The 14,992-nt window shown below is 57.4% G+C and overlaps 1 protein-coding gene across 3 annotated transcripts in view; it reads left to right on the forward strand.

Annotated features, from left to right (window-relative positions):
- The first annotated feature begins 390 nt into the window (after positions 1–390).
- FREM2 (FRAS1 related extracellular matrix 2) overlaps positions 391–14,992 on the forward strand; it is a 73,330-nt gene continuing 58,728 nt past the window's right edge. For 2 of the 3 annotated variants that reach the window (XM_029048099.2, XM_039914900.1), the window contains exons 1-2: positions 392–5,709; positions 10,497–10,586. In XM_029048099.2, the coding sequence (XP_028903932.1) occupies positions 483–5,709; positions 10,497–10,586 (5,317 nt within the window). In that variant the 5' untranslated portion in view covers positions 392–482. Of the gene's footprint in view, positions 5,710–10,496; positions 10,587–14,992 lie in introns of all 3 variants that reach the window. The other variant, XR_003753904.2, reaches the window with a different exon arrangement.

Below are 14,992 nucleotides of genomic sequence, written 5' to 3' on the forward strand. Positions count from 1 at the left end.
CTCCGGCCTCCTCTGGTGGGCTCGGGATTCTGCTGGTCCGCGGGCTCCTCCGGCCTCCCCCCCCCCCGTGGGCTCGGGTCTCTCCTGGCCCGTGGGCTCGGCTCTCTGCTCGTCCCCGGGCTCCTCCGGCCTCCCCTCGTGGGCTCGGCTCTCTGCTGGCCCCCAGGCTCCTCCTGCCTCCTCTCGTGGGCTCGGGTGTCCGCTCGCCCCCGGCCTCCCTCCAGCCTCCCCCTCCGTGGGCTCGGGTCTCCGCTCGCCCCGGGCCTCCCTCCAGCCTCCCCTCGTGGGCTCGGGTCTCCTCGACCCCGCACTCCTCCAGCCTCCCCTCGTGGGCTCGGGATCCCGCCGGTCCCCAAGGCCTCCCCGGCCTCCCCTCGCGTGGACTCGAGAGTCGGCCGGCCCCCGGGGCCCCTCCGGCCTCCCTCGGTGGGCTCGGCTCTCCGCTAGGCCCCGGGGCCTCCCCGGGGGGACACGGGGCTCCCATGGCTCCCGGGGCCACCCCGCTTCACACCTCCCGGACCAGGAGCCCGCCACCCGGCCCGGGTCCCTCCCGGCCCCCGGCCCCGAGGCCGCCCGCCTTCCTCCTGCCGCTGCTGCTGCCCTTGCTGTGGCCGTCCCCGTCGCTGGCCGGCGAAGAGCCGGGGCCCCGGGGCCCCCGCCCCGAAGAGGTCATCGTGTTGGCCAACCGGGGGCTGCGGGTGCCCTCGGGCCGCACGGCCTGGCTGGACCCGCTGCGCGACCTGGTGGTGCGGGTGGCGCCCGGGGACCGCTGCCACGTGTCCGTCCTGGGCGACGGGGGCCCGGGCCCGCCGCCCGGCCGCCTCCGGCCCCGCCGCTTCCCCTGCCGCTTCGGCCCCGGCCGGGTCCGCTACACGCACCTGGGCGCCAGCGAGCCCGCGCGGGACCGGGTCCGGCTGAGGCTGCGCTACGACGGGCCCGACCGGACGGTGGTGCTGCCCCTGGTCTTGGAGGTGGAGGTGACCTTCTCCCGGCTGGAGGTGGTGACCCGCATCCTGCCCCTGGACGTGGACCGCCCGCTGGGCACCAGCCCGCCCCTGGACGGCCGCCTCCTGGGCTTCGCCTACCGGCCCGAGGACCAGGAGTGCCGGGTGGGGGTCGCGCCCGGCCGGGGGGGGCTGCCCCGCTACGGGGAGGTGCTCCGCGCCCCGGGAGCCGGGGAGGGGTCGCCGCTCCGGGAGGAGGAGGAGGAGGAGGACGACGACGACGACTACGGGGACGCCGGGGACGCCGGGCCCGGGCCGCCCCGGATGGTGGACTGCGGGGCCTTCCTGCGGCGAGGGGTGCGCTACCGCCACACGGCCCCGGGCCGCTCCCCCGACCGGGACTGGGTGCCCGCGACGGTGGAGCTGCGGGCCCGGGGGGCCCCGGCCGGGACCCCGGCCCTGAAGCGGGAGCACTTCCGGGTCCCGGTGCGGATCCGCGGCGGGGCCCGGAACACGCCGCCCAGGCCCAGCTTCGCGGCCCTGATGACGATGGAGGTGGCCCAGTTCGTCCTGACCGCCCTGACCCCCGACATGCTGGCCGCCGAGGACGCCGAGACCCCCGCGGACCTGCTGGCGTTCAACGTCGCCTCGCCCTTGGGGCCGGGCCAGGGCCACCTGGTGAGCACCGACGACCGCGACCTGCCCCTCTCCTCCTTCAGCCAGCGGGACCTGCGCCTGCTCAAGGTGGCCTACCGGCCCCCGGCCGAGGACGCCGACCGCGAGCGGCTCTTCCGGCTGGAGCTGGAGGCGGTGGACCCCGAGGGCGCCACCTCCGACCCCTTCGCCTTCACGGTGGCGGTGAAGCCCATGAACACGCTGGCCCCGGTGGTCACCCGCAACGCCGGGCTGGTCCTGTACCAGGGCCAGTCCCGGCCGCTGACGGGGCCGCCCGGCGGCCCCCGCAACCTCGTCGTCAGCGACGAGGACGACCTGGAGGCCGTGCGGCTGGAGGTGGCGGCCGGGCTGCGGCACGGACACCTGGCCCTGCTGGGCCCCCCCGGCGCCGACCCGCGGCCCCGCGGCCGCTTCACGGCGGCGGACCTGGAGGCCGGCCGGGTGGTCTACCGGCACGACGCCGGCGACGGCTCCCTCAGCGACAACCTGGTGCTGCGCATGGAGGACGGCGGCGGGCGGCACCGGGTGGAGTTCCTCTTCCCCATCACCCTGGTGCCCGCCGACGACCGGCCGCCCGTCCTCAACGCCAACACGGGGCTGGCGCTGGCCGAGGGGGACACGGTCCCCATCCCGCCCGGGGCCCTGAGCGCCACGGACGTCGACTCGGATGACGCCCGGCTGCGCTTCGTGCTGGAGCCGCCCTACTCGACGGCGGGGCAGCTGCTGATCCGCCGGGCCCTGCCCCCGGAGGGCGAGGAGGGGCCCCCGGGCGGCCCCTGGAGGCGGGTGGAGGACCCCCGGCTCGGACCGCTGTACGAGCGGCCGGTGACCGAGTGGCTGCAGCGGGACATCGTGGAGGGGCGGCTCTTCTACCGGCACGTGGGGCCCCACAGCCCCGGGCCGGGCCCCGTCACCGACCGGTTCCACTTCTCGGTGCGGGACGACCGCGACCCGCCCAACGTGTCCGGGCGGCAGAGCTTCGAGCTGCGCGTCCGCCCCGTGGACAGGCTGCCCCCCGAGCTGGGGAGCGGCTGCCCCCTGCGTATGGTGGTGCAGGAGTACCGGCTCACCCCCCTGAGGAAGAAGTGGCTCCGCTACACCGACCTGGACACCGACGACCGGGAGCTGCGCTACACGGTGACCCAGCCCCCGACCGACACGGACGAGAACCGGGCCCCGGCCGCGCTGGGCGCCCTGGTGCTGACCGACGACCCCCTGGCTCCGGTCACCCGCTTCACCCAGGCCCAGGTCAACCACCACAAGATCGCCTACCGGCCGCCGGACCGGGAGCTGGGGGTGGCGGCCCGGGTGGCCCGCTTCCGGTTCCGGGTGGAGGACCGGGCGGGCAACGCGGCCTCGGGGACCTTCGCCCTCCACCTGCAGCCCGTGGACAACCGGCCCCCGGAGATCCTCAACACGGGCTTCGCCGTCCGGGAGAGGGGCCGCCACGTCCTGACCCGGGCCGAGCTGGATGCCACCGACCCGGATACGGAGGCGGCTCGCATCTCCTTCACCCTCACCCGGGCTCCGGAGCACGGGGAGCTGCGGCGGGCTGGGGAGCGGCTGGACGCGGGCCGGTCCTTCCGCCTGGAGGACATCGGACAGGGCAGGATGGTCTACGTGCACGACGGCGACGAGTCCCCCGGCGACAGCTGCTCCGTCGAGGTGAGCGACGGGCTCCACGTGGTGCCCGTCACCCTCAGGGTGAGCGTGCGCCCGCTGGACGACGAGGCGCCCGCGCTGACCCAGCTCCCGGGCACCCTGGCCTCCTTCCTGGACGTCCTGGAGAACGGGACGGCGGAGATCACGGCCGGCGTCATCCGGGGCACCGACGAGGACACCGACGACCTGATGCTGACCTTCCTGGTGGAAGACCCCCCCGCCTCCGGGGAGATCCTGGTCAACGGGAAGCCGGCCGAGCGGTTCTCCCAGAGGGAGATCCTGGAGGGCGCCGTGGCCTACGCCCACACCGGCGGCGAGATCGGCCTCCTCCCCAAAGAGGACGCCTTCAACCTGACCCTGTCGGACCCGTCTCGGGAGTGGACCGTGGGCGGTAACGTCGTGCGGGGGGTGACGGTGACGGTGACCGTCCTCCCCGTGGACAGCCAGGCCCCGGAGGTGGCCGTCGGGGAGCGGTTCCTGGTGGCGGAGGGGGGCAAGGGGGTCATCACGCCGTCCCACCTCAGCGTCCGAGACGGCGACACGCCCGGCGACGCCGTCCTGTGCACCATCGTGATCCAGCCCGCCTCCGGCTACGTGGAGAACATCTCCCCCGCCCCGGGCTCCGAGAAGTCCCGCGCGGGCGTCGCCGTCAGCGCCTTCACGGTGAAGGACATCGGGCAAGGCCACGTGTTCTACGTGCAGAGCGTCCACGGGGGCGTGGAGCCGGCGGAGGACCGGTTTGCTCTCCGCTGCTCCGACGGGGTCAATCCCTCCCCGAGGCACCTCTTCCCCATCGCGATCGTCCCCACCAACGACGAGCCGCCCGAGATCTTCGTGCGGGAGTTCCTGGTGATGGAAGGCATGAGCCTGGTGATCGACACGCCCATCCTCAACGCCGCCGACGGCGACGTCCCGCCCGACGACCTGACCTTCGTCGTCACCCGGCCCCCGGCCCACGGCCGCCTCGTGACCCGGCTGATCGACGGGACGGTGCCGGCGGAGAGCTTCGCCCTGGACCGGATCGCCGGGAGCTCCGGCGTCCTCTACGAGCACGACGATTCCGAGACGCTGGAGGACAGCTTCGACCTGCGGCTGACGGACGGCCGGCACGCGGTGGAGCGGACGGTGCTCGTCGTGGTGATCCCCGTCGACGACGAGACCCCCCGGCTGGCCGTCAACAACGGCCTGGAGGTCGCGGTCGGAGAAACCAGGGTCCTCAGCGACAGGGCGCTCGCGGCGACCGACCTGGACTCCGAGGATCGGACCCTGGCGTACGTCGTCCGCCGCGGGCCGGGGCACGGCGTCCTGCAGCGGCGGCTGCCCGCCGGGGGGCTGGAGAACATCACGCTGGGGATGAACTTCACCCAGGGCGAGGTGGACGGGGGCCTCGTTCAGTACGCGCACACCGGGCGGGAAGGCGTCCGGGACCTGATCAGATTCGACGTGACCGACGGGACCAACCCCCTCATCGACCGCTACTTCTACGTGACCGTCGGGGGCGTCGATCTCGTCTTCCCGGATGTGGTCAGCAAGGGGGTGTCCCTGAAAGAAGGCGGGAGGGTGACCCTCACCACGGACCTGCTGAGCACCAGCGACCTCAACAGCCCCGACGAGCACCTGGTCTTCAGCATCACCAGGGCCCCGACGCGGGGCCGCCTGGAGTGCACGGATCGGGCCGGGGTGCCCATCGCCTCCTTCACTCAGCTCCAGCTCGCCGGGAACAAGATCTACTACGTCCACACGTCGGACGACGAGGTCAAGACGGACGGCTTCGAGTTCGAGGTCACCGACGGCCGCAACCCCGTCTTCCGCACCTTCCGGATTTCCATCGGCGACGTGGACAACAAGAAGCCGGTGGTCACCGTCCACCCGCTCGTGGTGAGCGAGGGGGAGAGTAAGCTCGTCACGCCCTTCGAGCTCACCGTGGAAGACCGAGACACGCCCGACCGGCTCCTGAGGTTCACGGTCACCCGGGGCCCCGCCCACGGCCAGCTCCTGATGAACGGCACCCTGCCCGTCCGGACCTTCACCCAGCAAGACCTGAACGAGAACCTCATCAGCTACAGGCACGACGGGACGGAGTCCGCCCGAGACGGCTTCTCCTTCACCGTGACCGACGGCACCCACGCGGACTTCTACGTCTTCCCCGACACGGCGTTCGAGACCAGGCGGCCCCAGACCGTGGCCATCCACGTAATCGCCGTGGACGACAGCGCGCCCCGGGTCGTGGTGAACGGGGGGGCCTCCGCCCTGCGCCTTCTGACCACCACCGGCCACTTGGGCTTCCTGATCACGAACAAGGCCCTGAGGGCGCGGGACGAGGACAGCGCGCCGGACTCCCTGGGGTTTCGGGTGACCGGAGCCCCGCGCCACGGCTCCCTCCTCCACCTGGGCAGAGGCAACCACAGCGTCGACCGGTTTACCCAAGGTACCCTTCCCCGTCCCTTCGTTCCGGGCCCGGCGGGATGGATTTCTTGGCGCGGGGCGGGGGAGGGTGGCTCCGTCGATCAGTCGATCGGCGGTATTTATTGAGCACCTACTGCGAGCAGAGCGCCGTACTGAGCACCTGGAAGAGTACGGGGCGATGGAGTTGATGGAAGTTACCCCTCCCCTCCAGGAGCTTGCGGCCTCCCGACAGCGTAATACTGTACTCTCCCAAACGTTTAGTACAGCGTTCTGCCCTCGGAAAGCACTTGACGGGTTCGAAGAGCAAGACGGTGTAGAAAGCCACGATTTGAGGGCTTTTCATCTCAGACTGGAAACTGGTTTGCCCGAGTTCTGGGCTGAGAGAGGCAGAGAATCCAGCACAGAAAGTTCATTCATTCAGTCAGCCGTATTTATTGAGCGCTTACTGTGTGCAGAGCACTGTCCTAAGCGCTTGGAAAGTACAGTTCGGCAGCAGATAGAGACGATCCCTACCCGACAACGGGCTCGCAGTCTAGAAGGGGAGACAGACAGCAGAACAGACAGGCATCAAAAAGTTGTAATGCTCGTTGTCCCCGTGGAGTTGGCACCTACTGAGGACTATTGAAATACTTCTCTAGTCCAGGAAAAAAAAAAATAGGAAAAAAATTATTAGGTTGAATGGGAGCGGTAAATAATGCGGAATGTGGAGCAAAAGGTTGAAATGGTTTCCGGGCCAATCCGAGAACCCCGCCTTTTTGCCTCCGGTCTTGAATTCGGATAAAATTTGACAGGGAGGGTGTGTATCCCCCAGCTCCCCTTCGGCCCGCAGCGGCCGGATAATTATGTGCAAACATGGAAAATTTATTCAAAAAAACAAGAAAAGGGCCTTCCCGTGGCAGACAGATCTGTCCAGCAAAGTCGTGGCTATTAAAAGCAAAACGGGCTGGCATTCATTCCTACAAGTTGGGGCTGGAATTTGGTTCCCAGCAGATATTTTGGGAGATAAGTGAGTAAGAATAGGGGAATGACATTAAGGATTTGCCTTTCTCTGATTTCCAGCAAAGGAAATGATCCGCACGGCTTGGGGAGAAGCTAATAATGTTGGTATTTGTTAAGCGCTTACTATGTGCAGAGCACTGTTCTAAGCGCTGGGGTATATACAGGGTAATCAGGTTGTCCCACGTGAGGCTCACAGTCTTAATCCCCATTTTACAGATGAGGTAACTGAGGCACAGAGAAGTTAAGTGACTTGCCCACAGTCACACAGCTGCCAAGTGGCTGAGCCGGGATTCGAACCCATGACCTCTGACTCCCAAGCCCGTGCTCTTTCCACTGAGCCACGCTGCTTCTCTTATTAGCCCTAACTTTTGATCATGAACGTGCTGGTAGAGTCCTTTATTTTGACTGGGTTCTGTAGGGTTGAGGCACTTTTATATTCTTTCCCCTAGCGAAAAACCGCTCTTAGACCGTCGAAACAACGACCGAGTCCACATAACCCACTTTTAACCAGGAAGTCCGATTTCCGTTTTAGTTACCGTTGTAAAAGCCATAATAGATGGCTGGATGTGATGGGGCAGAGTTCACGAAGGGATGCACCGCAGGACGAGATGGAGAAACTGTCCAGGAGTTTAGTTTCAAAGGAATGTATTGGTGTCTGCGGCTGAAGGGTTAATATGGTCCAGAAGTTGAACATGGGAAGATTGGGTAGAATAATGGAAATAAAATCTGCCGGGTATTTAACGAATTGAAGAAAATCCGCTCATCATTTAGATGTTGTCTGTTGATTTTTCTCCTGCCATTGCCTCTGGGCCATTACAAAGGGGTTGTTTACATATTCTGGTGATAGGTTGCAGGTGGATATAGAGCCTAGAGATTGCATTATTTCTACTTTAATCTTGCCTAAATTTTTTTGAGATCACTACACGACAACAGTACTGTAGATGAAGGCTTCACTCGCTTGACCTAAAAAGCTGTAGGTCTAGTTTTTGAACGCTAGGCTATGAAAAGCAAAACGAAAGGGCTTTTTGGCTCAACGTGCGTGCCCCAGCTTGGAAGGGAAAGAGGCTGACTTCCATGCTTTTGCTTTTGAAACGAGCTGTCTTTAAAAATCTTTTGGGAAATGGAGCTGTTCCTCTAATAATACCATTCCAAAGCGCAATAGGAAAATGTCTATTTATTGAGAAATTGAACTGCTCTTCTTAATAATCTCAGAGCATTTAGGTTCTCATAGTGCAGTCAGTTCCCCAAGATTCAGAGCCAACGTGACCAGATGGAAAGAGCCCGGGACTGGGCGTCAGGGAACTTGGGCTTGAGTTCCAGATCTACCACTGGCCTGCTGGGCGATCTTGGGCAAGTCACTTAACCTCTCTGGGCCTCATTTTCCTCCTCTTAAAATGGAGTTGAAAGCCTGAGCTCCTTGTGGATCAGGGACCGCGTCTGATCTTGGACCTACCCCAGCCCTTAGCACGTGTTTGGAAAAAAGCAAGCATTTAAGAAATGCCATAATAATAAGAATAATAATCAGATTAAACACATTCTCTGTCTTATATGGGGATCACGGTCTAAAGGGGAGGGAGAGAGAACAGGTATTTTACCACTATTTTACAGATGAGGTACTGAAATCCAGGTAAGTTAGAGAAGCAGCGGGGTCTAGGATGGAGCACGGCCCTAGGGGTCGGAAGGACCTGGGTTCTAATCCCAGCTCCTCGGCTTGTCTGCTACGAGAACTGGGTCAAGTCACTTCACTTCTCTGGGCCTCAGTTATCTCATATGTAAAATGGGGATTAAGACAGTGCAAGACACGTGAGACATGGACTGTGTCTAACCTGATTACCTGTTACTTAAAACAGGGCTTGGCACATAGTAAGTGCTTAACAAATACCAAAATTAAATTTAAAAAAAAGTTGAGTGACTTGCCCAGGGTCACACAGCAAAAAGTAGAATTCTGGGTCTCCGAACTCTGAGGCGCTTGATCTCTCTTCTAAATCGCACCGCCTCTCTAAGCTCCTCCACTGCTTCTAGAAGGGTGGTGTTTACCTCCTGCCGAGGCACCCGCAGAGCAAGAGAGCCTGGACTTCGAACTGAGAGGTAGCGGGCCAGGCCGATGCGGGGCAAGGAACAGTAGTAATGCTAGGTTAGCATTGAATAGGTGCCGGGAAAGAATACCCTGAATTAGACACAACCCCTGGCCCTCGAGCACTAAGCCAAGACCTCCCTCTGAGTAAAACGCTGTGAGTTACTCCTGCAGTAGGAAGAATCTGACTTGGGTATCAGGAGACCATTTTAAGTTTCTCCGCCCTGTGATGGGTGCATACATTTAAGGTCTTTATAAGTTTGACGTCCTGCTTCCCTAAAATGGACCGTCCGCCGAGTTTAGCTATCGTGATTCGTATCGATCCCCGTCTGATATCAAATTAAATGGTTTGCTTTGGGCTGGGGCAAAGCCAGCCAATGGAAAAACAAGGAACCCGCCTTTTCCCGAGGAAGGCAAATTCATGGTCTGCATCTGTGATGCCCAGAACACCTCTGACCTGACTGGAGTGAACATTAACGCCTTAAGCACCGAGCTCTGATAGGTAATTTGCAGTAGTTGAGGGAAAAGGTCCCTTTTTTCCACCTGATCACTTCATTAAACTACCGAATCTCACTTGAAGTTTCATCTACGGGTCACCGTTTTCACTGAAAACTGTGTAAAGTGGAACGTTTAAATGCACTCGTTTTCCTCAAGTGGACCGACTCCTGGCAAGTTAATATTTCAGGAGGTGCTCTCAAAAGGCCTTGGCTAAGGAGTCGCCAGTTACTCAATATCAAACATACATTCTTGAGAGCATTAAGAGATTTTATATACTCAGCCCCCCAGGGGAGCATTTCAAATTTTGTTAATAGCAAAAACGTCTAGAGTACTCACTTATCAAGCATGTTCCGCGTAACTGCTCATGCTATTTTAAATTTTGACTAGAGTTTTAATGCAGCCTTGGAAATAACACCTTGCCTAGTCACTCTCTGTAAGTAATAATTTTTTAATGTGGATAGAAAGATAATAATAAGAAGAACTGGTGATATTTAAGTGCGCACTATATATGCCAGGCACTTTTCTAAGCAGTAGGGTAGATACAGGTATATAGCATTTATTTATTTATATATATTAATGTCTGCCTCCCCGTCTAGACTGTGACCTCGTTATGGGCGGGGAATGTGTTTGATGTTACAGTGTACTCTCCCAAGCTCTTAGTACAGTGCTTTGCGCACAGTACGCATTCAATAAATACGACTAATGAATAATAAGAAAGGTAATCGGTTCAGAAAAAGGTCACTGTCCCGCATGGGGTTCACAGCCTAAATGAGAGGGACAATAAGTCTTTAATCCCCAGCTGTCGGATGAAGAAACCGAGGCCCAGAGAAGTTAAACCATTTGCCCGAGTTCACCCAGCAGACGAGTGTGGAGCCAGGATGAGAACCCGGGTCCTTCGGCCTCCCAGGCCCGTGCTCTATCCACTAGGCCATGATGTTTCTCTGGGTTCCAGGGTTCCCGCTGGGCCCGTTCAGCCCGACATCCCCCCTCTCCGGAGCTGTTCTTTGGATAGAGGTCTTTTCCACTGACGGCAGATGCCCAGCAGACGTTCTCCTATTGGTCTAGCTGGGATCAGAGCCCGGGTCTCCGGATCCCCAGGGCTCCGTTTTCTCCACCGGACCACTTCTGTTCTGCTCACTCCAGCGGAGGGGAAAATAGCTCACTTCATTTGGTGTGTGCTAATGCTCCCCTAATCTACTATCAGATTTAATAAAGATAGTCTTTTGATTCTTTTCCAGCCGACATCGATGATATGAAAATATGCTACGTTTTAAGAGAAGGCCACAACGCCACTAGTGACATTTTCCGTTTCACGGTCGAAGACGGCGGTGAGTAGGCTGCATTCTTCAGAGTCTTGCTGGTGGAGGGGCTCCTTTCGTCGGTGGTGTCGGCGGATGTTCAGGTTAATTACAGGAAATCCGTACAGGCTGTTATTTCCCAGCTGGGTCTTCGGCTGGGCTGCGTTGTTGTTATTTTGACTGGAGCGGATTTGGTGTTCTGGATAGTTTGCCCCTGGATTTGGAAGGTGGATATCTACACTGATGAACTTGAGCGGCTTCAATCTCAAAGAGAAGTTACATTTTCTGTTCAGCCAGTCTCGTTAGCGGCGAATGGTGAAAAATCGGCAAATCGCACCCGCCCTGCTTTAATCACATCCCCTCTCTGGGGATTTGACGGCTCTTTCTAGACAAGCTGTTTGCACCTAGGGTACTCCGGCAAAGTTGCGATATATGTAAAACACTCGTGATGTGTGCCGAGCTCCATGCTGACCTCTGGAGTAGTCACCATGCAATCAGATCAGACATAGTTGCTGTCCCACATGGAGCTCACAGTCTAACCGGGTGGGAGAGAACAATTATCCAATCCCCAATTGTCAGAAGAAACTGAGGCCCAGGGAATTTCAGTGACTTGCCCCAGCTCACACAAAAGGCAGGTGGTGGATCCGGGATTAGAACCCAGACCTCCTGACTCCCAAGCTGGTGCTTTTTCCCATGAGGCCACCCTGCTTCTCCAATACAAGGAAATCTGTCCACTACAGCAAGCAGTAAAAGCTTCCCTAAACCTTTCATTTTGCCTCTCAGCAGGCACAGAACTGTGCGAAATAGTTTTCTGGTCCCACAACTGGCTCCCGTTGTGTGTTGTGAGTGATCATTAGGCCTGTAGTAGGAAAGAGCCCAGGCTTGGGAATCAGAGGCTTCTAATTCTGGCTCTGCCAGTTGCCTGCTCTGTGACCTTGGACAAATCACTTCATTTCTCTCTCCCTCAATTTCCTCATCTGTAACGTGGGGATTGAATGCCTCTTCTCCCTCCCACTTACGGGGACTGTATCTGACCCGATTAATTTGTATCGGCCTAATGCTTAGAACAATTCTTGATAAATAGTAAGTGCTTAAATACAATAATAGTAAATACCGTAGTAATAATAATAATAGGGCATTTTAAATAAGTGTATTCCCCCCCGAAGGTGGTCCTGACCACTCCCCACCGAAAACCCAGGGTTACAGAAGGGCTTCACATGCACCCGTGAATGGGTGTGAAACTGTGGATCACATTTATAAAAAAAATTATATTCCAGGTTGATGCACGTTTTCAAATTTATGATCCTGTGTGATTTTCTTTGAAACTGCAAAAAAATGTCACAGGGCTCGACCGATACAATGTCCCAAACCTATGGGATGGGAGAGCCTTCTTTTCCTTTTTCTTTTATCTTTCTTTCTACCCTTGGAAACCAAGCCCAACATTGCCAGCGTCCCAGTGGTTGTACACATTCTTTAGCTGGGTGGCAGGGTACTGTTTCCCTCTGAGGTTTAGTATTTGTTCAAACTGTGGAAAGCACGGGGTTATATCGGATTTCAAAATATTTAGTGAGAAATGGCCTCCTCCGGGGCTGGGTGTGTGTTTGGAATGGATGGTGATGTGGCGGGGACACTAATGGGGGATCTTTGTTGGAAATAATAACTCAATTATCCCATCCAGGGTCTTTAGAATCTTTAATTTCACTTGCGAGACCAAAAAGCTCAGATCGGTTTCTCTATTTTCCTCTCCCCTCAGAGACATCAAAGCACTGCGCGGTGTGGCTGAGGTAGATTCCAGGAGAATGTCAGCAACGCAGACATTTGTTTCTGTGATCCTGGTGTGCAGCCAGATCTTCCTGGGAGATGAAGCCCAACAGTCAGGGCAGAGAGATTCAGAAGTTTAAACTTCACAAGTGTGTCAGAGGAGCTTTTCAATTTCATGCCTATTTCCCGGGGAATTCTCTGGCTTTTCCAAAGGCATCTTGAATTCACAGGAGGGAATTGTGTTGTGGAGCCCCCAGATATCTTTTACTGGAGCAAATCAGTCTGGAAATTGAGGGTTGCAGATGGCAATGTAACGTTAAAACGGACGCTTTTACCTGCTCTGGAGAGGCAGCGTAGTCTAGCATGAAGCACTTGGTACTGGGAGGTTGGACTCTCAGATTCTGGTCCCGGCTCTGCCACTGGCCAGCTGTGCGGCCTTGGGCAAGTCACCAACCTTCTCTGGGCCTCAGTTTCTTCTGTAAAATGGGGGTAAGAGACCAGCTCTTCTTCCCACTTAGGCTGTGAACCCCTTGTGGGACAGGGACTCTATCTGATCTGATCATCTTGTATTTATCCCAGAGCTTTGGCACCTCCTAGAAGGAGTGCTAAGATTAAAAGCATCTGTTAAGCACTTACTCTTTGCAAGCACATTACTGAATGCTGGGGTAGACGCAAGGTAATCTGGTTGGACATGGTCCCTTTCCTACGTGAGGCTCGTCATCTAAGTAGAAGGGTAGGAACGGGTTTCGAATCCCATTTTACAGCTGAGGAAACTGAGGCCCAGAGAAGTTAAGATACTTACCCGAGGTCACGTGGCAGGCAAGTGGCGGAGCCTGAATTAGAACCCAGGTCCTCTGATTCCCAGGCCCTCCCTGCTGCTCCTTCCAACAGGCCGTGCTGCTCCTGAGTAATTGCATAGTAAATACCGTGATTCTCATCGTGTCTTTGCAATGGGTACAGAGATGTTCAAATCCCGGCTCAGCCGCTTGTCAGCTGTGTGACTTTGGGCAAGTCACTTAACTTCTCTGTGCCTCAGTTACCCCATCTGTAAAATGGGGATTAAGACTGTGAGCCCCACGTGGGACAACCTGATCACCTTGTATCCTCCTCACTGTTTAGAACAGTGCTTGGCACATAGTAAGCACTTAACAAATGCCATCATCATTATTATTCTTATGTGCTACAACAATAACAGTGAGAAGCAGTATGATCTAGTGGCTAGAGCACGAGACCTGGCGGTCAGAGGGACCTGGGTTCTAACATGTCTGCTGTGGGACCTTGGGCAAATCACTTAACATCTCTGTGCCTCTGTTACCTCATCTCTAAAAAAATGGGGATAAGACTGTGAGCCCCATGTGTCACAGGAAATGCATCCAACCTGATTAACTTGTATCTACCCCAGCGCTTAGAACAGTTCTTGGCGCACACTAAGCGCTTAACAAGTACCATAATTATTATTATCATAACTGGGAGGGCAGAGTCACACCGGAGCATTTTGTCAGTCCTTTAAGTTGTTTTAAAAAGAACTTGCACAGAGGATTTTCTCTAGGATCTCATGACTTGGGACCTTCTTCCTCTCCTTAGTAGGTGTGGGGAGAAGGAAGGAGCTGAGACATACGTTCTACAAGTTCTACCTATTGGCTTTGGGCAGTCGGACGGGGCCGGCAGTCGGGATAGCAGAGACCCTCTCTACTGCTGAAGAAAGCTGGTCCGTGGCCAGCCTCATTGCTGCCCCTTTCTGACAGGGCCTCTGCCGTCCAAACAGTTTTTCCCTCGGCCTCGATCCTTCCCACTTCACCGGAAGACATAAATAGTAGATTGACACTAGAGAGAAGTATGGGAAGTCATTTCTATAAATATTCCCTTTGCTAGGCAGGGGCTTGGACGGTTACTGTACAACAGGGGATCGACAAGGGGCACGAATCCCAGTTGGAGTGACCGAGACATTACCTATGGGTGTGGCGTTAGGCCTGTCCACAGAGTAGAGCCGGCTCCAGAGAAAAAATGACCACCGAGGCAGCGATCGGGAAAATGAGACCCCGAGAGCAAACACGAAGAGGCTGCGCTGACATATCGGGCTTTCAGTGGAAAATCCCACGCTCTCGGCAGTAAAATTAATTAGCGGTGACAGGAGAGCCCAGTGCCTGACTGAGATTATATTAGGGTAGTGAGGCAGCCTTAGTCTGGGATGTGGATATTTCTGGTTGGGGAAAGGCAGAAGGGTATAAGGAAGGCCAGTTCAGAGAAAGGGTGTTGGCTGCTTAGGGTTGAATTTCTGCCTGTTGTGTTTTCTCAGGGCATAAATAGTTCAAGCCGTGTACTCGCGTGATCCCTTTGAAGGATCTGGAAATGAGGCATCTCGGTATACGTTAAATGAGTCCAAGGACCTCATCGCATAACAGGAAGAATGTGTGTGTGCGTGTGTTGGGGTGTGTGTGAAATGGGGGGCAGTGAGGCCGCTCAGAAAGCTTGGGAGAGGAGGAAAGATGGAAATCCAGGGAAAAACTTGGCCATCAGGATCACAGTTTGGCTGGTTTCCCTCTAGTTCCTCATGCCCAGGTCTCTCCTCACTCTCTCTGCTGTAAATTCCCAAAGCTTCCAAAGATATATTTCTCCTACATTCAGTCATCTTCACTCATCAGGAGTGAAATGATCGGGGATGAAATTTTCGGGTG

The sequence above is a fragment of the Ornithorhynchus anatinus genome, chromosome 20, assembly GCF_004115215.2.
Source record: "Ornithorhynchus anatinus isolate Pmale09 chromosome 20, mOrnAna1.pri.v4, whole genome shotgun sequence".
Taxonomy (NCBI): domain Eukaryota; kingdom Metazoa; phylum Chordata; class Mammalia; order Monotremata; family Ornithorhynchidae; genus Ornithorhynchus; species Ornithorhynchus anatinus.